This window comes from Piliocolobus tephrosceles, chromosome 6, assembly GCF_002776525.5.
Source record: "Piliocolobus tephrosceles isolate RC106 chromosome 6, ASM277652v3, whole genome shotgun sequence".
NCBI classification, from domain to species: Eukaryota; Metazoa; Chordata; class Mammalia; order Primates; family Cercopithecidae; genus Piliocolobus; species Piliocolobus tephrosceles.
Window position 1 is genome coordinate 52,466,462 of NC_045439.1, and position 23,831 is coordinate 52,490,292.

At 42.6% G+C, this 23,831-nt stretch overlaps 1 protein-coding gene and 2 pseudogenes across 2 annotated transcripts in view; 2 read left to right on the forward strand and 1 right to left on the reverse strand.

Annotated features, from left to right (window-relative positions):
* Positions 1 to 23,831, forward strand: part of GCH1 (GTP cyclohydrolase 1) — a 51,054-nt gene that overhangs the window by 13,547 nt on the left and 13,676 nt on the right. For both annotated transcript variants that reach the window (XM_023231019.3, XM_026455338.1), the window contains exons 2-3: positions 15,851 to 15,960; positions 23,021 to 23,076. In XM_023231019.3, the coding sequence (XP_023086787.1) occupies positions 15,851 to 15,960; positions 23,021 to 23,076 (166 nt within the window). The remainder of the gene's footprint in view (positions 1 to 15,850; positions 15,961 to 23,020; positions 23,077 to 23,831) is intronic.
* LOC111554310 lies at positions 1,650 to 3,541 on the forward strand (annotated as a pseudogene).
* Positions 23,449 to 23,563, reverse strand: LOC111521782 (annotated as a pseudogene).

The following is a 23,831-nucleotide window of genomic DNA, read 5'->3' on the forward strand; positions in this document are numbered from 1 at the left end:
GGAGGCTGAAGAGCTTCCTAGGGCCTTGCCTATCAGCTGCTGGAAGTCAACAGAATGAACAATGACAATTCTGACAGGCCCACCCATGCTCAGAGACCTGGGCATGACAATTTAACTCCTAGTCCTACTGCCTCTCCCTTCAGACCAGACCCAGAAGAGTCAAGTGACTCACCTACCTGAGTTCATAAACCAGTTAGCATGGATGTGGATGCTATGACTAGCCCAGGCTAGCTGTTCTTCCCATTACAGCAGGACAAAGTTTTGTTGACATACTAAACTAGTTTTCTTTTTTTTTTTTTTCTGAGTCGCCCAGGCTGGAGTGCAGTGGCACAATCTCTGCTCACTGCAAGCTCTGCCTCCTGGCTTCATGCCATTCTCCTGCCTCTGCCTCCCGAGTAGCTGGGACTACAGGTGCCCGCCACCACGCCCAGCTAATTTTTTTTTTTTTTTTGTATTTTTAGTAGAGACAGGGTTTCACTGTGTTAGCCAGAATGGTCTCGATCTCCTGACCTCGTGATCCGCCCTCCTTGGCCTCCCAGAGTGCTGGGATTACAGGCGTGAGCCACCGCGCCTGGCCCTAATTGGTTTTTAAAAGCACTGTTTCACTGGTTTTCTAGGATAAGGTTCTCTAGAGAAGTTCCTTTTTTAAAAATGCTTTATTAGTTTGAAGATTTAATGGGATTTTCCTTTCCCCTGAAATTCTTCCAGTTTGATTTCAAAAAGTAAAGGTCAGCATAGCATTAAATTTCTGAATTTTCCCTCATATAAGCCAAATAAATAGTTGGTGAAACAGTGTTTTGTGACCGATGTGCACCACCTTGGTTCTGGCAGTGTCTGGGCATTAGACCAGTCTTTCTGATCTGCTCTCCTGGCTGACAGTTAGGTTTGGCCCTTTCCTCTCCTTCAACCCCTGTGTTTATAATGGATTTTACTTTTCTTTTAAAAAATCAGATTTGCTGTCTTTTGCTGTCATCACCTCTGGGCTTTGTCACCACATGGCTGACTTCAACCTACAGTAACCCCTGATGCATGTTTCCTGAAGGGGACCTCTCCTCTTCAGTCCACACTTCTAGTAGGTTGAGTTCAGCCCAAGATTAAGGCGCTCTGGTCTGGAGTCAGAAGATGGGTCAAAATCTAGTTCTCCCACCAGCTGGTTGGCTCTTCTTCAGCAGTCAGCTAGTGTTTCCAAATGATAGTATCCATGTCCTCATCTGTAAAGTGGGGAAAATAACTGTTTTTTTTTTTTTTTTTTTTAAGACAGAGTTTCACTTTATCACCCAGGCTGCAATGCAGTGGCACGATCTTGGCTCACTGCAAGCTCTGCCTCCCAGGTTCACACCATTCCCCTTCCTCAGCCTCCCTAGTAGCTGGGACTACAGACGCCTGCACCACACCCAGCTAAATTTTTGTATTTTTAGTAGAGACAGGGTTTCACCATGTTAGCCAGGATGGTCTCAATCTCCTGACCTTGTGATCCACCCGCCTCAGCCTCCCAAAGTACTGGGATTACAGGCGTGAGCCAGCACGCCCGGCCTATAACTGGTTTTGACTAATGCAAGTTGTGGTAGGGCTTGAAAGAAATCACAAACTAAATGTAAAATTTAATTTGAAAAATACTGTCCAAGCAGGAACTCACATCCAGTAACAAAATGGATGGAGATCAGAAATCCAGATGTTTATGCCCAGGAAAAGCAGAATCTTATCGAGCACTTCTCCCGGATCGTCAGGATGCTGACTGAGGATGAGACGGGGCACCCAGAGACAGGAGATTCTATTACCTGGCTCAAAGATCCTGGAGTACACTGCCACTGGAGACAAGTACCACTAGGGTTTGACGATGCTACTAGCATTCCAGGAGCTGGCAGAGCCCAGGAAACAGGATGGTGATAGTCTCCAGCAGGTCCTGCCTGGGCTGTTTTGTGAACTGCTGCAAGCTTGCCTTTTTTTTTTTTTTTTTTTTTTTAGATGGAGCCTTGCTCTGTCACCCAGGATGGAGTGCAGTGGCACTATCTCAGCTCATTGCAACTTCCACCTCCTGGGTTCAAGTGATTCTTGTGTCTCAGCCTCCTGAGTAGCCAGGACTACAGGCGCATTCCACCATACCTAGCTAAGTTTTGTATTTTTGGTAGCAATGGGGTTTCGCCATGTTGGCCAGGCTGACCTCGAACTCCTGACCTCAGGTGATCCCCCGCCTTGGCCTCCCAAAGTGCTGGGATTACAGGTGTGAGCCACCACGTCTTGTGCTGCAAGCTTTCTTCCTGGTGGCAGATGACATCATGGATTCATCCCTCACCTGCTGGGGGTGGATCTGCTTGTATCAGAAGCCAGCTGTAGGTTTGGATGCCATCAATGATGCTATGCTTCCGGAAGCATGTATCTATCACCTGTTGAAGCTCTGTTGCTGAGAGCAGCCCCATTACTTGAACCTGATAAAGCACTCCTTGCAGAGTTCCTGTTAGACAGAGATCAGGCAGACCCTGGACCTCATTACAGCCCCCCAGGGCAATGTGGATCTTGACTGATTCACTGAAAAGAGGTAGAAATCTACTGTCAAGTATAAGACAGCTTTCTAGTTCTTCTACCATCCTGAAGCTGCAGCCATGTCTATGGCAGGTGTCAATGAGGGGAAGGAACGGGTCAGTGGAAGATCCTGCTGGAGTTGGGAGTTCTTTCAGATTCAGGATGATTACCTTGACCTTTTTGGGGACCCTACTGTCACCACTGGCAGAGTTTGTACTGACATCCAGGACAAAAATGACAACAAATGCCGCTGACTGGTGGTTTAGTGTCTGCAATGGGCCACTCCGGAACAGCACTAGATCCTGCAGAAGAATTACAGGGAGGAGGCACTATATGAGGAGCTGGATCTGCTGGCCATGTTCTTGCAGTATGTGGAAGATGGTTAAAACCACCTTATGGGTCTCATCTAGCAGTGTGTTGCACCACTGCCCCCAGCCACCTTCCTGGGGCTAGTGTGCAAAATCTCCAAGCAACTGCAAGGCAGAGAGAGGAGGCTGTCAATAAATTACTGTGTAATCTTTTTTTTTTTTTTTTTTTTTTTAAACAGAGTTTCACTCTCGTTGCCCAGGCTGGAGTGCAACGGCACGGTCTCAGCTCACTGCCATCTCTGCCTTCTGGGTTCAAGCGATTCTCCTGCCTCAGCCTCCCAAGTAGCTGGGATTACAGGTGCCCGCCACTATGCCCGGCTAATTTTTGTATTTTTAGAAGAGATGGGGTTTCACCATGTTGGCCAGGCTGGTCTTGAATTCCTGACCTCAAATGATATGTCCACCTTGGCCTCCCAAAGTGCTGGGATTACAGGCGTGAGCCACTGTGCCTGGCCTACTGTGTAATCTTACAAAAAAAGAAAAAAAGATAAAATGCTCTAAAACAGAAGGGAATCTGGTTTCTGTTCCACGCATAGACACACACAGGCTTTTTTCCTTTTGCTGTTTCCCACTTCCGTATCTTATATGGTACTTCTCTTCCTTTCCCTTTCTAGGAAACTCTCCCTCCACCTTTCCTCCTACTCAACCTTTAGGCCTGGGTAAAATTTTAATCTTCAATACAATCATATTGTTTTCTCTCAGCCCACAAGTTTTCCTTTATGTGAACTATCAGTTTTACAATTTAACCTGTAGTCATTCTCCAAATATTTTTATACCTAGGCCTCTTATTTCTGCAGATCTCAAGTTGCTTGAAGTCATGGTTTCATAGATTTATTTTCAGCTTAGAACTATTAAAACTTTATTGTATTACCCTGGACATTGATTTCTAATGAGTTGACTGTAGGATGCAACTGGTTTCTTAAGTGGGGTATATTTTTCTAGGATGTGGATACAACTTTCTGATGTGAGGTCCTCACAAATTTTTAAAATTTGCTCCAGCAAAAAGTAAAGGTGAGTCCTCTACCTGCTTCCTTCCTGCCTCACCTTATTTAGGTGGAGTTGGCTCCAGTTTCCTTCTCGTCTCTGCCTCCACCCTACCCCTGCCCCTAAGGCCTCATAGTGTTCCACAGGAATGACGTGGTGACTATAGGGAGGGTTATAGTGAGGAATTGCCCACTCTTTGGCCTTGCTAAACAGCAAATTTGGGCTAGCAGTGGGTCTGTTTTCTTTCTTTTCTTTTCTTTTTAGTCGGAGTCTCAATCTGTTGCCCAGGCTAGAGTGCAGTGGCGCAATCTTGGCTCATTGCAAACTCCGCCTCTTGGGTTCAAGCGATTCACCTGCCTCAGCCTACCAAGTAACTGGGATTACAGGCGCGGGCGCGCCACCGCACCCGGCTAATTTTTGTATTTTTAGTAGAGATGGGGTTTCACCATGTTGGCCAGGCTGGTCTCGAATTGCTGACCTCATGATCCACCTGCCTTGGCCTCCCAAAGTGCTGGGATTACAGGTGTGAGCCACCGCGCCCAGCCAGCAGTGGGTCTGTTTGCAACCCTCATGTACCCTCAGCTTTCAAGCCTGTGTGCTCCCACCCCAGCCAGTCATCAGAATCACTTAGATTTTAAAAAGGCTTATCCTGGGTCCATCCCTACACATAGTAAATCAGATTTTTCCTGGGTGGCTTGGGACACTGTATTTTCCAAAGCTCATTATGATTGGCTGTATTTGGGAACCCCTGTTCTGAAGGATGATCCCTTATCTCTTCATCTGTCACTAATGATAGTGGCTTGCACACTCTGATGGTACTTACTTGGATGGGATTACAGATGGTTCCATAACATCCATCTGTATGAAATCTCGTGGTACAAATGAATGTAGGATGATAAGGGATGAGCCTATTAGAGGCTTTTGAAGCAAATGGATAGTTTAATCAGATTGGTGTGTTTTTTTCTTTAGAACTGCTGTGAACCAGACCTTATTATCACCATCTGTTTTGTAAATTCCATTTTCAGTTTAACAGCTGGATTGTGAAAGATATACAAAATTATCCAGTTAAAAAACTAAATTTGGCAAGTGTGTGTGGTGTTTTAAAAAATGACTCCTTGAATACACTGTTTTGATTCCTTAGACAGTTTCTAAGGCTCTAATTTTGGTCTACCAGAAATATTCAGAGTAGTAAACTGAGACCAGAAAGGCAAGTTATTTGGCTTGGATAACTTTGAGAGTTAATAATGTACATGATTGACAGCTTTCATTTTTATCCAGGAATAAATCTAAACAGTTTAAAACAGATACTTTCCCCTTACCTCAGTACAGAGAGGCCCTGGCCACTGCCATGCACATCTCAGACGCTGAGCAGTGGGGCAGAAGGGTAACTTGTAATTTGGCATCAATGTCCAACACCCTTGAGCTGTGCAAATCAGGAACCTGGGAGTCATGTTAAGCATCCTCTTAACTGAGGACACGGAAGCCCAGGTCACACAATCTGTGCAAAGCTTGCACTAGAACCTGGGTCTCTGGACTCTTATTCATTCCTTCTACTTTACCATTCTACCTCTTGAACCACCGTGCCTGCGGTTCCCCTAAGAGCCAGTAAAGTAATTGCATCTGGGTGGAGAGATTATATGTGCTTTCACTTTCTCATTTCATTATTTCTACATCTTACCAATAAACTTCCCTGTATATTACCGTTGTAATGAGGAGCAAAATGTTAGTAAAGATAACTTTATATGTGAAAACTTGAACTCTTACCAAGAAACGTAGTGTTCGTGACAAGGCTGCCTGAGAGGATGAGAATAGCTCATCAGCACTGGGTTGGCTGAAGGAAACATGCATGTCAGTACTATTTTGAGGGCAGCTGAGAACATCTATTTCAATAGCTTTGGCTATATTTTAATAGCTAAGAGCAACATATGAATTTGTCTCTGCCAAAGATGAAGGGAGTGAAAATTTCCAAAATAACCAAACTTTTACTTTCTTTGCAATACATTAGGTCTTTCCTGCTGACAAACCTACAGTTTATGAAATGAGTTTGTGGAGCGTATCAAAGCTGTGCGGCAGCTCTGCGCACTCCAGCAGATGGTGTGACTGGTTGTCTGTAGTCGTCTTAGTTTCCGCCATTGTGTCAGTCTGTGGAGTGTTTGGGTTCATGCTTATTTTGGCCAAGTTTTCCAAATTCTGTCTTGGTAAGTGCAAAAAGCTGTGAGTGTCGGAAGCTCTAACAAGAGGTGTACTCATGTTGAAAGTGAAAGCAGAGAGAGCGATTTTTTTTTTCTCTTTGAATTTGTTTTAACATTGCTCTTGTAGAACAAATTTTTCAAACAGGTGGTAGAAAGCAAAACATCTTAATGCCATCTTCAGGGCAGAAGACTTTGTTTGAGTTGCAGGATGTGATTTAGGGAGGGTTTTGAAGGAGTTTGCAGCCCTGTGTGAAGTTGGCTGGGTCTTTCTGTGTTTTCCTCCTTGCCCTCCTCCTTTAGCCCCTCCATGCAAAGGTAACCTGTTTTTTGATGTTTCTTTTTATTTTTATTTTTATAGAAAAAAACAAAATGCCAACATGTGTATGAAGACCTTAATTTAAAAAAATATATTTATTGGCCCGGGCACGGTGGCTCACGCCTGTAATCCCAACACTTTGAGAGGCTGAGGCGGGTGGATCACCTGAGGTCGGGAGTTCAAGACCAGCCTGACCAATATGGAGAAACCCTGTCTCTAGTAAAAATACAAAAATTAGCCAGGCATGGTGGCACATACCTGTAATCCCAGCTACTCGGGAGGCTGAGGCAGGGGAATCGGTTGAACCTGGGAGGTGGAGATTGTGGTGATCTGAGATTGTAGCATTGTACTCCATATATATGTAATATATATATATATTATTAATGTCTCAAATATACAAGACTGTATGAAGAACAAGTTTAATCAAAATGCATTGGGTTTTAACAAATCTTAATATTTTGCTATAATTGCTTTTAAAAAATACAGATATAGTTTAAGCTTCTAGTTATCACTTCCTGATCCAGTTATCATCTCACTACAGAGGTAACCACTATCCTGAATTTGGTCCCTTTCTTTTTTTTTTTTTTTGAGATGGAGCTTTGCTCTGTCGCCCAGGCTGGAGTGCAGTGGCGTGATCTTGGCTCACTGCAACCTCCACCTCCTGGGTTCAAGTGATTCTTCTGTCTCAGCCTCCTGAATAGCTGAGATTGCTTTCATGTCTTTTTTTTTTTTTTTGAGACAGAGCCTCACTCTGTCACCCAGGCTGGAGTGCTGTGGCGTAATCTTGGCTCACTGCAACCTCTGCCTCCCAGGTTCAAGCAATTCTCCCGCCTCAGCCTCCCGAGTACCTGGGATTACAGGTACGTGCCACCATGCCCTGCTAATTTTTGTAGTTTTAATAGAGATGGGGTTTCACCATGTTGGCCAGGCTGGTCTTGTACTCCCACCCTCCTCGACCTCCCAGAGTGCTAGGATTACAGGCGTGAGCCACCGATACCTGCCTCATGTCTATTTTTATATTTTAATTTTCTGTGTATGTTTACAAACAACATGTAACATTGTTTCTACTTAATTTAAATGGCTCATACTCTACATATTCTTCTGCTATATGCTTTTTACACTGAATATCCTTTCAAAGATTTATAAATACAGCCCATATTTACTCACTTTCATTGCTAGGTCATATTTTATTGTGAGTTTACCCAAACAGTATAATTGTTCTTCTGATTCACACTTCTCTATTTTTGCTGTTACCAACAAGACTGCAGTGACTTTTTTTTTTTTTTTTTTTTGAGACAGGGACTTGCTCTGTTGCCCAGGCTGGAGTGCAGTGGTATGATCTGAAGTCACTGCAACCTTCGCCTCCCGGTTCAAGTGATTCTCATGCCTCAGCCTCCCAAGTAGCTGGGACTACGGGTGTGTGCTACCACATCCGGCTAATTTTTGTATTTTTAGAAGAGATGGGTTTTCACTGTGTTGGCCATGCTGGTTTCGAACTCCTGGCTTCAACTGATTCCAGGAGTTGGCCTCCCCAAGTGCTGGGATTACAGGCGTGAACCACTGTGCCCAGCTGAAAATTCTGTATTCCCTTGGCTGCATGAATTTCTTTGGAGTCCCTTCATTTAAAAATGTATTTTAAGGAAGTGAATTGGTCCAGTGTGGTGGCTCACACCTGTAATTCCAGGACTTTGGGAGGCTGAGGTAGGAGGAGTTTGAGCCCAGGAGTTCAAGATTAGCTTGTACAACACAATGAGACTCTGTCTCTACAAAAAAAAAAAAAAAAAAAAAAAAAATTCAGCTGGATGTGGTAGCACACCTGTAGTCCCAGCTACTGGGGAGGCCAAGGTGGGAGGATTGCTTGAGTCTGGGAGATGGAGTCTGCAATGAGCAGTGCTGCACTCCAGCCTGGGTGACAGAACGAGACCTTGTCTCAAAAAAAAAAAAGAGTGAATCATAGGGTAAAGGCAGACATATTAATTGGATAAACACGGAAGATCTATGTTTAACTCCAGCTTTGTGCATGGCGTTACAGGGAACTGTGTAGAAGCTCCAAAGCCTTCAGATATAATGCTTAACTCAGAAACTTATAGCCCAGTGTGTTTGGGGGACATGGGCACAAATAACCATGGTACTACGAGGCATGATGAAATAAGCGCTGTATGCTGGTGGAGGCAGCTCTGATGTTAGATGGAACTATGAGGGTCTGGACCATTCTCCACCAAGTCAGGATAGGCTTATCTTTGTTAGCACCTTGAGTTGATTTAACTCCAGCCAAAAGCAAAGAGGTGTGATGCTCCAGGCACTTCTGTCTCTCTTCTCTTAATTTTAAAACCAGTAATCTGACTGCATTAGCTCTTTCCTATCCTTTAGTATGGATGCACACTCAAATGTTCCAAGTCATCTTCCACTGTCTTTTAACACTGTCCTTCCAGGAGGATGCATTGGGTGTGCAGCTTCCTCAGAGAGCTGGAGTTGTTGGTGCTGATCACCAGATACCCCAGACAGCACTAATTCCTATACTGTGGGTTCAAAGGGAACTCCACTGGACAGAAATTTCCTTTTGAGGAAATCTTTCCCAGGAGTTTCTTTTTACCTTTCCCTCACTTTCTCCCCAGCAGAAACAGGTCTGTTTGTCCTTAAATATATATCTATATATTTGAGTAGGAGCATTTTGAAGAGATGAAGTTTCTATGTAGCAGCACAAAACATGGAATAGTTTAAACCAGGGACACTCTGGTTCTCAGACCAGGAGCATCAGGATCTTCTGGGAACTTGTTAGAAATGCAAATTCTCAGGTCTACTCAGACCACCTGAAACAGAAGCCATAGGGATGGGGCCTAGAGATTTGTGTCTTAACAGGCCCACTGGAGGAGTCTGGGAACCCCTGTTTGGAGGGATGCTTAAATAAGCACTTGGGGGCCAGGCATGGTGGCTCATGCCTATAATCCCGACACTTTGGGAGGCCAAGACAGGCAGATCCCTTGAGCTCAGGAATTTGAGACCAGCCTGGGCAACATGACGAAACCCCATCTCTACAAAAAATACAAAAATTAGCCAGGCATGGTGGCTTGCGCCTGTAATCTCAGCTACTCAGGAGGCTGAGGTGGGAGGATCACCTGAGCCTAGGAGGTGGAGGTTGCAGTGAGCTGAGATTGTGCCACTGCATTCCAGCCTGGGCAACAGAGGGAGACCCCGTCTCAAAAAAAAAAAAAAAAAAAAAAAAGCAGTTGGGTTTGTATTGTGGGCCTGTCTTACTATATTTTCAGAAAAGGGTCCGGCAGACTAAATACTTGAGGGATGTTACCCAGCAGTGTTATTTGTTGACACTGCTTAATTATGAATGACATGAGAAAGGTATACCTGAAAACTGACATTGTGTGGTATTGTTGTGGGCAGACCTTTAATTTGTGGAGACTGCTTTGGTTTTGTTTGTGGTTATGACCAACAGTAGGAAACAGAATGCCATAAATCCCCGTTTCCAGGGTTACCTTCTTGCTGCTGATAACAGGCAGGAAATTAAAACAATATGTGATAGTGTTCTGTTCTTATTATCTACAGATGGTAGCTTTTAGATGTGTTGGTGCAAAACATAAGTAAATATAGCAGGGAAACTTTATTATCGAAGAAAAATGATTTGGCTAAGTCAAGGTTATAGTCTGGGTTCATTTTAATAAAATGGGGTATAGGCAACATATTAGTGTTCCATTATCACATGAAGCATTTAGCTGTTTGAGGATCACTAGATGTTTTTTCTCTTTGATTTAATTTTATTTGAGTATGTAAAACATTTACATGATTCCAAGGTCAAAACTACATAACAAATTATATTCAAAGATGCTTCCCTTTCATCCATATCCCTTCTGTCCTTTTCTCTTACTACTTTACAGGTAATCATTTTTACTAGCTTTTAAATTTATCCTTCCAGTGTTTCTTTTTGCAGATAAGCATATACATGTATGTATAGGTTCATAGCTTCTCTTTCCAGTTTCATTACACAAAAGGTTACATACTATAGTACAATTTTTAAAATTATTATTACTATTATGCTTTTTAGAGACACGGTCTTCTGTCACCCAGGCTGGAATGCAATGGTATAATCATAGCTCACTGCAGCCTCAAACTGCTATCCTGGCTTCAAGGGATCCTCCTGCTTCAGCCGCCTGAATAGCTAGGACTATAGGCACACACCACCATGCAGTACTTTAATTTTTTTTTTTTGTAAAAATAGAGTCTGGCTAGGTTGGGCAGTCTGGTCTTGAACTCTTGGCCTCTAGCAATCTTCTCACCTTGGGCCTCCCAAAGTGCCAGGATTACAGATGTGAGCCACCACACCCAGCCTAAAAATTATGTTTGAAGTTAGCTTTATTAAGGTGTCACTTACCTTCTGTAAAATTTACCTACTTTACATGTACAATGTGAATTTTGACAAACATATACAGTTATATAGCTACCCATACAGTGAAGATAGGAACTGTTTCCATCACCCAAAAAAGTTTCTTTCTTTCCTTTTGCAGTGAAATCCTCTCTCCAACCTCTCTGGCCCTGATAAACCACCTGCCTGCCTTCTATCACTATAGTTTGCCTTTCCTAGAACATAGGTAGTCTACCCTGTGTATGGATGTCTTTCACATTGTAGTGTACTTTGGAGACTCAAACCATGTTATACCTGTATCAGTAATTCATTCCATCTTCTTGCTGAGTGTACTCCATTGTTTATACATTCCAGTTGAGGGACATTGTCCTTTTGCTTTTCAGAAAACTTTTTATTGGTCCAGGCACAGTGACTCACGCCTGTAATCCCAGCACTTTGGGCGGCCAAGACGGCTGGATCACCTGAGGTCGGGAGTTCCAGACCAGCCTGACCAACATGGAGAAACCCCGTCTCTACTGAAAATACAAAATTAGCCGGGAGTGGTGGCACATGCCTGTAATCCCAGCTACTCAGGAGGCTGAGGCAGAAGAATTACTTGAACCCAGGAGGCAGAGGTTGCAGTGAGCTGAGATTGCGCCATTGCACTCCAGCTTGGGCAACAAGAGCAAAACTCCGTTTAAAAAAAATAAAAAAAAAAAGGAAAACTTTTTATTTTGGAACAATTTTAGACTGACTTACAGAATAATTACAAAGATAGTAGAGAGAGTTTTCTTATACCCTTTCCCCAGTTTCTCCTAATGTTTAACATCTCACATGGCCATAGTACAATTATCAACATTTAAGAAATTAATATTGGCCGGGCACGGTGGCTCACACCTGTAGTCTCAGCACTTTGGGAGGCCAAGGCTGGCAGATCACGAGGTCAGGAGTGTGAGACCAGCCTGGCCTTTAGTGAAACCCTGTCTCTACTAAAAATACAAAAAAATTAGCTGGGTGTGGTGGCACGTGCGTGTAGTCCCAGCTACTCAGGAGGCTGAGGCAGGAGAATTGCTTGAACCCGGGAGGTGGAGGTTGCAGTTAGCCGAGACCACACCATTGCACTCCAGCCTGGGTGACAGAGTGAGACTCCATCTCAGAAAAAAAAAAAAAAAAAAAAGAAATTAATATTGGAGCCAGGCAGTGGTGCGTGCCTGTAGTCCCAGCTACTTGGGAGGCCAAGGTGGGAGGATGGCTTGAGCCACAGAGTTTAAGACTAGCCTTGCAACATAGCAAGACTTGTAAAGATCTCTAAAATAATAATATTATTTTAGATATATATAATAATAGAGATATAATAATAAAGATCTCTAAAATAATAATAATAATAAGGCCAGATACGGTGGCTCACACCTGTTATCCCAGCACTTTGGGAGGCTGAGGTGGGCGGATCATGAGGTCAGGAGATCAAGACCATCCTGGCTAACACAGTGAAACCCGTCTCTACTAAAAATACAAAAAAAATAGCCGGGCGTGGTGGCGGGTGCCTGTAGTCCCAGCTACTCAAGAGGTTGAGGCAGGAGAATGGCGTGAACCCGGGAGGCAGAGCTTGCAGTGAGCCGAGATCGTGCTACTGCACTCCAGCCTGGGCAACAGAGTGAGACTCCGTCTCAAAATAATAATAATAATAATAATAATAACTTTATTTTAAAAAGTAATACTGGTACAATACTATTATTTAAACTACAGACTTTATTCAGATTTTCATTGTCATTTCTCTGGTCTCCTGCAATCTGACAATTCCTTAGTCTTTCTGTGTTTTTCATGACTTTGATGCCTTAATTTTTTTTTTTTTTAATTTTTAAACGTTTAAAAAATAGAGACAGGATCTTTCCCTGTCACTCTGGTTGGAGTGGAGTGGTGCAATCAGCTCATTGCAGCCTTGAACTTCTGGGCTTAAGTGATCCTCCTGCCTTAGCCTCCTGAATAGCTGCGACTACAGGAGTGTGCTGCCATGCCTGGCTAATTTTTTTCTTTTTTTTTTTTTGTAGAGATGGGATATTGCAGTGTTACCCAGGCTGGTCTCAGAATCCTAGGCTCAAGTGATCCTCCCACCTTGCCCTACCAAAGTGCTGGGATTACAGGTGTAAGCCACTGTGCCTGGCCTGATGCTTTCTAAGGGTACTTGTTTAGGTATTTTGTATCCCTCGATTTGTCTGATGATTAGGCTGCGGTTCGGATTTTTGGGAAGAATACTGCAGAGGTGATGTGCCCTTCTCATGGTGTCCTATCAGGAGCTACCTGATGTCAGTATGTCCTGTTACTGGCAAAGTTAACCTTGATCACTTGGTTAAGGTAGCCTCTGCCAGGTTTCTCCAGTAAGTTACTATTTTTCCTTTTCTGTACTCTGTTAAGGCAAATTATTGCTTTTTAAATTTTGATGTACCTCCATGTGCATGAGAGATACATAGCTTTGCAACTCCCTCAATCCTAATTGTAATAATAATAGTAATAACAATAACTAGCACTTGGTCCGCCTGTGTAGTTCTAAACACATGTGCCCATTTAATCCTCATGGCACCCTGTGAAGTAGACACTTTAAGCTCATTTTATAGCCGAGAAGATTGAGGTAAGCGATGGAGTCAAATCTTTTTTTTTTTTGAGACGGAGTCTTGCTCTCCCTTGCCCAGGCTCACTGCAGCCCCCGCATCCTGGGTTCAAGCAATTCTCCTGTCTCAGCCCCCTGAGTAGCTGGGACTACAGGCATGCACCACCACGCCCGGCTTATTTTTGTATTTTCAGTAGAGACAGGGTTTCACCATGTTGGCCAGGCTGGTCTCGAACACCTGACCTCAGGTGATCCACCTGCCCCTGCCTCCCAAAGTGCTGGGATTACAGGCGTGAGCCACCGTGCCCAGCCTGGAGCCAGATCTTCACTTCGCCTGAGTTGAGGGGCTGTCTTTAACATGGGCCATATGGTTGTCGTCAGAGCTTAAGATGGGGACGCTCTCATTCTTTGCCAGGGAAAACAAATGCTTCCTATATTTAATGATTCTCTCTTGTTTTTACTTTAAGACATTTTTTTTGGCTTGTTTTTCCTTCCAGGAATATTCTTGTGTGACTAAAGATTTTAGTAAGCTATATGGCAATAATACCATATTAAAATCTTGGGGAGAAATCCAAGAAACTTTTGGAAACATTAAGGATCTATTTTTGGTCTTCTTTTTAGAAATATGACTGAAGGTGGGGCAGAATATTCAGAATAGAAAAGTGCTGTGGTAGAAGAAACACTCAGTGAGTGACACTGAGCCTTTTTCTCCTGGGATGTATCAGCCACTTCTACCAGGGGTGTCTGTGTTTGTCTGTGTGTGCCTAACCCTGCCATATTCGCCTTTTTTTTTTTTTTTTTTTTTTTTTTTGAGACGGTGTCTGGCTCTGTCTCCCAGGCTGAAGTGCAGTGGCGCAATCTTGGCTCACTGCAAGCTCCGCCTCCTGGGTTCACACCATTCTCCTGCCTCAGCCTCTTGAGTAGCTGGGACTACAGGCACCCGCCACCACGCCCGGCTATTTTTTTTGTATTTTTAGTAGAGACGGGTTTCACTGTGTTAGCCAGGATGGTCTTGATCTCCTGACCTCATGTCCGCCCACCTCGGCTTCCCAAAGTGCTGGGATAACAGGTGTGAGCCACCGCGCCCAGCCCCATGTTCACCTTTCTTGACCACACTAATGAATTTTCTACGACACAGTCAAATGTATCTCTGAATAGCTTGACTCAGGGTGATAACTGTGGTTTACATGATGACTTGGTCTCTGTGAGCCCCCTATTCTAGTAGCAGTGGAGCCACTGAAGGTCAGGCAGTGTGGGTGGACATTTGTCCATCTTCCTGTGACTCACTCAGCCACCTGCCTTTCCGAGGGGAAAGAGCTGTAGGGGCAAAGCTCTAATACATCCCTTCCCTTCTCTTTCTAATTCTATGTATATTGCATATCCCCCAAATCCTTGAAATTACACAGTTAGGTGTCTTGTTATATCTAGTCTGCCAAACTGTCTAGGTATCAGTACAGTTTTTTTCTATGTATATATTTATTTTCCCAAAATGAAATCCTACTGTATTTCTTTGTAGCTTCTTTTCTCATTGACAATATATAGCTGAAGAAGTTTCCATGTCATATGGCATGTATCTACACTGTTGTTTGGGTACCTGCCTATTATCAATAGCTTGGCTATATTATGATTGGCGGGGATTGTGGCTTGTTTATCTCTATCCCTCTTCAGCATCCGGGACAGGATGTTCTTGCAGTCACAGAATGTTAGGAAGCTCAGAGCTCTCTCAGGCATCATCTAATTAATCTTTTCTCTTGCACATAGCATAGTTGAGGCTAAGTCAGTGCACTTTTTAAAAATAAAGCTTTTTTAAAAAAAATGTCTATTGTATGTCTGGCTGGAAGTGCCAGGGTCCACAGCTTAAACAAGACACTGCTCATCTTCCAAAGCCTACCCAGAGAGGCATATACACACAAACTGTAGGATTTATTTCCTTAGGAAGGCGACTGTTTAGAGTAAGTCTGATGCTGGCCTACAATATATAGAGCACTTTACAAATGTAGAAAATTACTTGGGGAATCGATAATAGAGGTCAGGTTTACAGGTGTCTGGATCTGGCCTCAGAAGTCAGAGGGCTAAGGATTAGTCTTTTTCTCAGATAAGTTTTTCTACATGCTGATTATAGACAAAATATAAAGTAGAAGGAAATGTAAGGAAGAAAGTGAAAGTGGCCCATTTCTACTGCCAGAAATAGCCACTGTTTTATTTTGGTATAATTTTTCCTTTCCTCCCTCCCTTCTCCCTCCTCTTCCATACTGCAAATATGTTCATAATCCTGCATTTTTCATGTAACACTGTATCAAGGATTTTTAAATGTCACTTAAAGAAAAAGACTTTGCTACTTTGATAAGGAAAAATATGGAAAAACATCTAGTTTTAATTTGTATTCCCTTAATATTTTAGGGAAGATTAACATTTGTTTATGTTGACTGTCTATTCATGTTTATCCATAGTAGCTTTTCTATTCTACCTTTCCATAAAATTGGAAATGTTACTAAAGCAAGCCTCTGATTTCAGATGTCCTAAACGATGCTATATTTGATGAAGATCATGATGAGATGGTGATCGTGAAGGACATAGACATGTTTTCCATGTGTGAACATCACTTGGTTCCATTTGTTGGAAAGGTAAGGTACTCTTTGTTGTTTCCCAGCAATTTAAAACATAATGAAAGTTTTTCAATCAAAATAATTATATTTAAAAATTTTAGCTGCCAATTCCTGATATCCCAGGTATTTACAATTATACATATGTGATTATTCTTTATTAACTAACAACTTGAAACTTAAAAAACAAAAGCAAAGTAGCAGAAGACCCTCAGGGCAAGACTTTCATGTTAAATACCATTGACATAGGTTAAAATAATGAGGTTAAAGTAGCATCTCTTTTTTTTTTTTTTTGTAGCTACTACAGGTTCTGAAAACCTTTACCCTTTTATTTATTTATTGTTAGCATCCCAATCTAGAGATGCCCTTTACTTTAACTTGAATAATGTTTGATCCAAGATATATATGTATGTATGGCATGTCATGAGCAACGATAATTGCAGAATTTCTTGTGCAGAGGTTATGGTATTTGTGGATTTGTTTCTACCCCTTCTATATTAGGAAAAGTGAGTCTAATGCATTAGGTTCCTCAGCACCTCTGAATTTCTTTTGTCAGAAATGTTTAGTCCTAGTCTTATGAAACTTTAGATCTAATCTAGTTTATAGGAAATCCAGAGGCTGAATGGAACAAATCCAGAAGATGGGACACTCTGCTGAACAGCTGGCCTATTCTCTTTTCAATAGAGAATGTTATGGGTGGGAGCATTATTTTAGAACAAAAGAGACTTAAGAGGTATAACCAAATGCAATGTAAATACAAATGTGTGACTCTCCATTGGATTCCTGTTTAAACAAACCAAAAGTAAAACATTTGAGACAATTGGAGGAATTTAAATCTGAGTTAGTTATTAGATGTTGTCTAGGAATGACTATTTAACATACCTTTGAGAACATGTGATTTAGAACAAAGAATTGTCCCATTCCCCTAACCCGCATCATAATTTTATTTAATTTTGACTCTTTATTAATAATCTTTAAACAGAAGACTTACAAGAAGTAGTGTTATGAATACTTATATACCCATCAACTAAAGTTAAAGTGTTAACATTTGCTTCATTTTTTTCTTTGTTAAAGTATTGTGTCTTTCCACTTTTTTATGGAAATAAAATATAGACAGAAAATGCACAAAACTTAAGGGTGTTCCTTACCACTTCAGAGATCAAGAACTAGAATAGGCTGGCACAGTGGTTCATGCCTGTAATCCCAGCATTTTGGAAGGCCGAGGTAGGTGGATTGCTTGAACCCAGGAGTTCAAGACCAGCCTGGGCAACATGGCAAAACCCCATCTCTACCAAAATAAAAATAAAAGACCCCTGGGCATGGTGGTGCATGCCTGTACTGCCAGCTACTCGGGAGGCTGAGGTGGGAGGATGGCTTGAGCCCAAGAGGCAGAGGTTGCAGTGAGCCTAGATTGTGCCACTATATCCCAGCCTGGGCAACAGAGCCAGACTGCCAGACCCTGTCAAAAAAACAAAAAAGCAAACAAACAACAACAACAAAAACCCACAACTAGCATCCGGGAAGCTCACCTCATTTCTCTTCTCTTAATTCCTGATCCATCCTTTGTGCCAGTGTATCAATTTATAACCCTATCCTATCAATTTATAACCCTATTAATTTATAACCCTATGGATTAGTTTTCTTGTTTTTCAACTATATATGAGTGGAAAGATTCTACGATATGTACTCTATGTGTCTGGCCTCTCTTGTTCTACATTGTCAGATTGAGGTCATTGCCTGTCATTGTAGTTTATTTTCATTTTTATATCTTATTCCATTGTACAAACATACCACAATTTATTCTGCCCTTGGTGGACATTTGTATTGTTGCCTCTTTTTTTTTGCTATTACAAACAATAGTGCTATCAATACTTTTTTGGTGTACATACGCGTGCATTTTTTTTTTTTTCGAGACAGAGTCTTGCTCTGTTGCCCAGGCTGGAGTGGAGTAGTGTGATCTCGGCTCGCTGCAAGCTCCACCTCCTGGGTTCATGCCATTCTCTCACCTCAGCCTCCTGAGTAGCTGGGACTACAGGTCCCTGCCACCACACCTGGCTAATTTTGTTTTTGTATTTTTAGTAGAGATGGGGTTTCACTGTGTTGGCCAGGATGGTCTCGATCTCCCGACCTCGTGATCTGCCCGCCTTGGCCTCCCAAAGTGCTGGGATTACAGGCGTGAGCCACCGCGCCCAGCATATGCATGCATTTCTATTAGAAATGTACCTAGGAGTGGAATTGCAGGATCATAGGGTATACTCATCTTCAACTTATTAGATGCTGACCTATAGTTTTCCAAAGTGGTTGTACCAGTTTGCACTCTCAATAGTATATGAGATTTCTAGTTGTTTCATATCTTTGCCAACACTTGGTACTTTGTCTTAAGTTTAGTATGCTGTTATATGTTTAGTAGTATTACTCTTTTTTTTGAAAAAAAACTTTTATGGAAAATGTCAAATACGTAATAAGACTAATATAACAAAGTTTCATGTTCCCATCAAGTAGCTTCAACAGTTACCAGTACAGGACCAATCTTGTTCAATATAGGTCCACACTGAACTATTTTGAAGCAAATTTCAGGTTATTTCTTCTAGCATTTGTCTCTAGAAGATAAGAAAAAAATTATTTTTATTTTTGAGACAGCCTTGCTCTGTTGCTCAGGCTGGAGTGCACTGGCAAAATCTGAGCTCATTGCAACCTGCACCCCCTGGGTTCAAATGATTCTCGTGCCTCAGCCTCCGGAGTAGCTGGGATTACAGGTGCGTACCACCACGCCCAGCTAGTTTTTTGTATTTTTAGTAGAGATTGGGTTTCACCATGTTGGCCAGGCTGGTCTTAAACTCCTGACCTCAAATGATCTGCCCACCTTGGCTTCCCAAATTGCTGGGATTACAGACGTGAGCCACTACACCCAGCCTAGAAGATTAAAAAATTATTTTTAGGAACATAACCCCAGTTTGATTACCATATTCAGTAAGTTAGCAATAACTCCTTCAATATATTAAATAATATAGAGTATGTTACAGAGAGCATAACTTTTTATCACTACTTATTAACATGCATCCCTAAACTACTTACCCATACTAGCCATTAATATGCCTCTCTGAAATATTTTGCTTTTTTTTTTTATGAGACCGAGTTTCACTATTGTCGCCCAGGGTAGAGTGCAGTGGTGTGATCTTGGCTCACTGCAATCTTCGCCTCCCAGTGATTCTCCTGCCTCATCCTCCCGAGTAGCTGGGATTACAGGTGCGCACCACCATGCCTGGTTAATTTTTGTATTTTTAGTAAAAATGAGATTTCACCATGCTGGCCAGGCTGGTCTCAAACTCAGGTGATCCACGTGCCTCGGCCACCCAAAGTGCTGGGATTACAGGCGTGAGCCACCGTGCCTGGCCCTAAAATATTTTCTTACTTATTCACAGTAGCACTATCACAAAATTAACAATAATTCTTAAATAGTATCTAATAACTAACTCATATTTACATTTCTCCAGTTGTCTCAAAAGTTTACTCTCGGTTTGTTTAAAAAGAAATCCAACGGAAAGCCACACATTTGTATTTACATTGCATTTGGTTATACCTCTTAAGTCTCTTTTGTTCTAAAATAGTGCTCCCGGCCGGGCGCGGTGGCTCCAGCCTGTAATCCCAGCACTTTGGGAGGCCGAGACAGGCGGATCACGAGGTCAGGAGATCAAGACCATCTGGGCTAACACGGTGAAACCTCGTCTCTACTAAAAAATACAAAAAACTAGCCCGGCGGAGTGGTGGGCGCCTGTAGCCCCAGCTACTCGGGAGGCTGAGGCAGGAGAATGGCGTGAATCCGGGAGGCGGAGCATGCAGTGAGCTGAGATCCGGCCACTGCACTCCAGCCTGGGCAACAGAGCGAGATTCTGTCTCAAAAAAAAAAAAAAAAAAAAAAATAGTGCTCCCACCCATAACATTCTCTATTGAAAAGAGAATAGGCCAGCAGTTCAGCAGTGTCCCACCTTCCGGATTTGTTTCCTTCAGCCTCTGGATTTCCTATAAACTAGATTAGATCTAAAGTTTCATAAGACTAGGGCTAAACATTTCTGATAAAAGTAGTTCATAAGGGCTGGGAACGGTGGCTTATGTCAGTAATCTCAGCACTTTGGGAGGCCAAGGCAGGTGGTGGATGGATCACTTTGAGCTCAGGAGTTCGAGACCAGCCTAGGCAACATAGTGAAACCCTGTCTCTACCAAAAAACAAAACAAAACAAAACAAAAAACCAAAAACCACAAAACAAACCAAACAAACAAAAAAACAAGCAAAAAGTAGCTAGCATGGTGGCATGCAACTGTGGTCTCAGCTACTCAGGAGGGTGAGGTTGGAGAATTGCTCGAACCCAGGAGGTCAAGGCTGCAGTGAGCTGAGATCACACCACTGCACTCCAGCCTGGCAAAAGAGTGAAACCCTGTCCCAAAAAAAAAAAAAGAAAAGTAGTACTTCATAAGGGTGCTGAAGACTTCATATTATGTCACATCAGGGCCAAGTGAGGTGGCTCATGTCTGTAATCCCAGTGACTTGGGAAGTCAAGGTGGGAGGATAGTTTCAGGTCAATAGTTCAAGACCAGCATGGGCAACATAGTGAGACTGTCTCTACCACAAAAGAATTTTTTTTTTTTTTAATTAACTGGGCGTGGTGGTGCATACCTGTAGTCCTAGCTACTTTTTGGGAGTCTGAGGCAGGAAGATTGCTTGAGCTCAGGAGTTTGAGGTTACAGTGAGCTATGATCATGCCACTGTACCCCAACCTGGGTGACAGAACAAGACCTTGTCTCTAAACAGAAAAGAAGAGAAAACAATCAGAAAACCCAGATACATCACATCAGGAGCCATACCGTATCTGGTAATCCTGCAATTAATAATGAAGGAATCTTTGAAAGAGAATCTATTGGTGACCAAATTAGACACAGAAAGCCTATGGCTTGTTCAAGAGGATAGAGATAGTGGCTTGTCTGCAGCCAGATCCAAGGCACTGATTCTGTACTCAGCCTGCCACCATTTTATCCTGCTACTTTCTGCTATTACTTCCTCATTGTTTGTATTTTTGCTACCTTTGTTTAAAAAATATATTATTTAGTGATTTTTTTTTTTTTTTCAAGACAGTTTTGCTCTTGTTTCCCAGGCTGGAGTGCAATGGTGTGATCTTGGCTCACTGCAACCCTTGCCTCCTGGGTTCAGGCAATTCTCCTGCTTCAGCCTCCCAAATAACTGGGATTACAGGCACCCACCACCACACCTGACTAATTTTTGTATTTTTAGTAGAGATGGGGTCTCACCATGTTGGCCAGGCTGGTTTTGAACTCCTGACCTCAGGCAGTTCACCTGCCTTGGCCTCCCAAAGTGTTGGGATTATAGGCGTGAGCCACCGCTCCTGTCCTATTTAGTGATTTTGTGAAATGGACATTTAAATGACCTAGGATTTTAAGACCAAAAATAGTATAAACAATAAACAAATTCTATGTCTGCATAGAAATGTAAAAATTTCAGACAGCATAGAAGATGTTGGTTCATGGGAAAGTTTTAACTCTCTAATTTTTCTTTGAAATACCCAATGTTTAGGTGCTATTTTACTTTTTTCCTCCTGCCAACCAGGAAGGCAATGAGGTGGACTTCTCAAATTCCTAAAGCATAGTGCTAATGGATGGGGAAAAAATCACTAAGTACTACTAGATCAGTTATGTAAATAGTAAGTGAACAATGAAACTGTTGGCAAACCATGATGCTGTTGAGTCTCTAATTTTATATTTGGTTAATTGCCTACAAGTGACAATTTACTCTATTAGTCTTTTCAGGAAAGTAATGTTTTTCGTACATAGTATTTGGCTCAAAAAGAGGAACTTTTATATTTGATATTAATTGGTGCCATTTAAGATGACAGAAATGGCCTGGCTGTATGGTGGGTTCTATAAAACTTGGTTCTTAGGGTACAGGTTCTTGCCAAGCCATGGTGGTAGCAGTGCCCTTTTTCTCCTGTTAGGAAGATGGGGCCAGGCACGGTGGCTCACGCCTATAATCCCAACACTTTGGGAGTCCGAGGTGGGCGGATCAGGAGGTCAGGAGATCGAGACCATCCTGGCTAACACGGTGAAACGCCCCCTCTACTAAAAATACAAAAAATTAGCTGGGCATGGTGGCGGGCGCCTGTAGTCCCAGCTACTCGGGAGGCTGAGGCAGGAGAATAGCGTGAACCCGGGAGGCGGAGCTTGCAGTGAGCCGAGATTGGGCCACTGTACTCCAGCCTGGGGGACAGAGCGAGAGTCCGTCTCTAAAAAAAAAAGTAGGATGGTGCTCTGTAGCAGCTTAGAAACCAGGAAGCCAAGCACAAAAGGGCATGGAGAGCTTCTGTGCTGCAGGGCTTTGCGGTGGAATCTTAAGACTGCTGTGATGTGTGGAATGGCAATACTTATGCTTACAGTTTTTGCCATTTAAAGGAGGCTTTCCTGTATAAATTTTAATGTTGCTATGAGATCATTTGCCTTTTCTTGAGAATGTTTCTCCTCCATAAAGAAACTTTCAGATTTGTGTCAAGAGTTCAGCTTCACAGGTAAGTGTCAGGGCTGTGCAGTTGACTCCTGAATAACATGAATTTGAACTGCATGGGTCCACTTAGACATGGCTTTTTTTTCAACCAAACAGTGATCAAAAATTGTACAGTATTTGCAGGATACAAAACCTGTATAGATGGAGAGACGACTTTTCATATATGCAGGTTCTGCAGGGCCAACTGAGGGACTTGAGTGTGTAGGATTTGGGTATACACGGGGGTCCTGGAAGCAATCTCCTGCGTTTATCGTCAGACAACTGTACTTCAAGTTTGTTATTTGATTAATAGACTCATACTTACACATTTTTCTTTTACTGCATTTATGTAATTTTTAAAATACATATATAAATGTTTCATTTTCTAAGTCTTAACAGTTCCAGATGTTTTCAAGGTAATACATTGTTGTGATAAATTACATATAAGTATGCTATATTCTTTTTGTATTTCCTTATTCTGTCACAAAGAAGGCACTGTATTTCACTCAGCTCATGATTTCCGTCTCTTCTCTGAAGGTCCATATTGGTTATCTTCCTAACAAGCAAGTCCTTGGCCTCAGCAAACTTGCAAGGTAAGTGTGACTGTGCAATGAATAAAAATACAGGTTTATAGGACCTGCCGTTGTCTGCTGAGAATCTATCTCATCAGGCTTTCTCTCTTTACCTGTATGGATCTAACTTGGAAGTCACATTGCAACTTAAAGTTTATAGCTGCAGAGGCACAGACTCGGAGGGCCTGAAACACAGATGCCCCTTCCTTCTCGTCCGCTATTGCCTGCTCCCTCTTCCACTTCCCACCCTTTCTTCCACAGATACATACATCCTGGAAGTCTCAGTTCACCTCTTTCTCTGCAGAGCCTTCTCTGACTGGAGAGGTCCTGAACTTACCTTCAGTCCAGCACCATCCTTTAAGGGGGGTTTAGCTAACAGTGAGGGGTTGGGGGAGAAGCTGGGCAGGGGTCTAGCTACAGTGCCCTGCTGTCAGACTTGTTGTCAGGCTTGAGGACTCTTCTATCCTTGTCAAGGGGAGTGCTCAACTTCTTCCCTTTCATACAACACTGCTTTCAGACTTGTAAGGAAACTTCCCTGTGGGATCCCCAGCTTCAACCCTGCCTTGCTCTGCACTGGATGCCTCCAGGCATATTTCAGGGGTCCTGCAGCCCAGTCCGTTCACGTCTAGATTCTTTGTTTCTGCAAACACAAGACTGCCTGCCTTGGCTTTGCGCAGCTTTGTTCTGATACAGTGTTCACTCTCCCCGCTCTCATTTCTCTCTTTCCTGGTACAATCTTTTCTGTTCCTTATCCTGTGGGTTCATGCCTTAAAAAA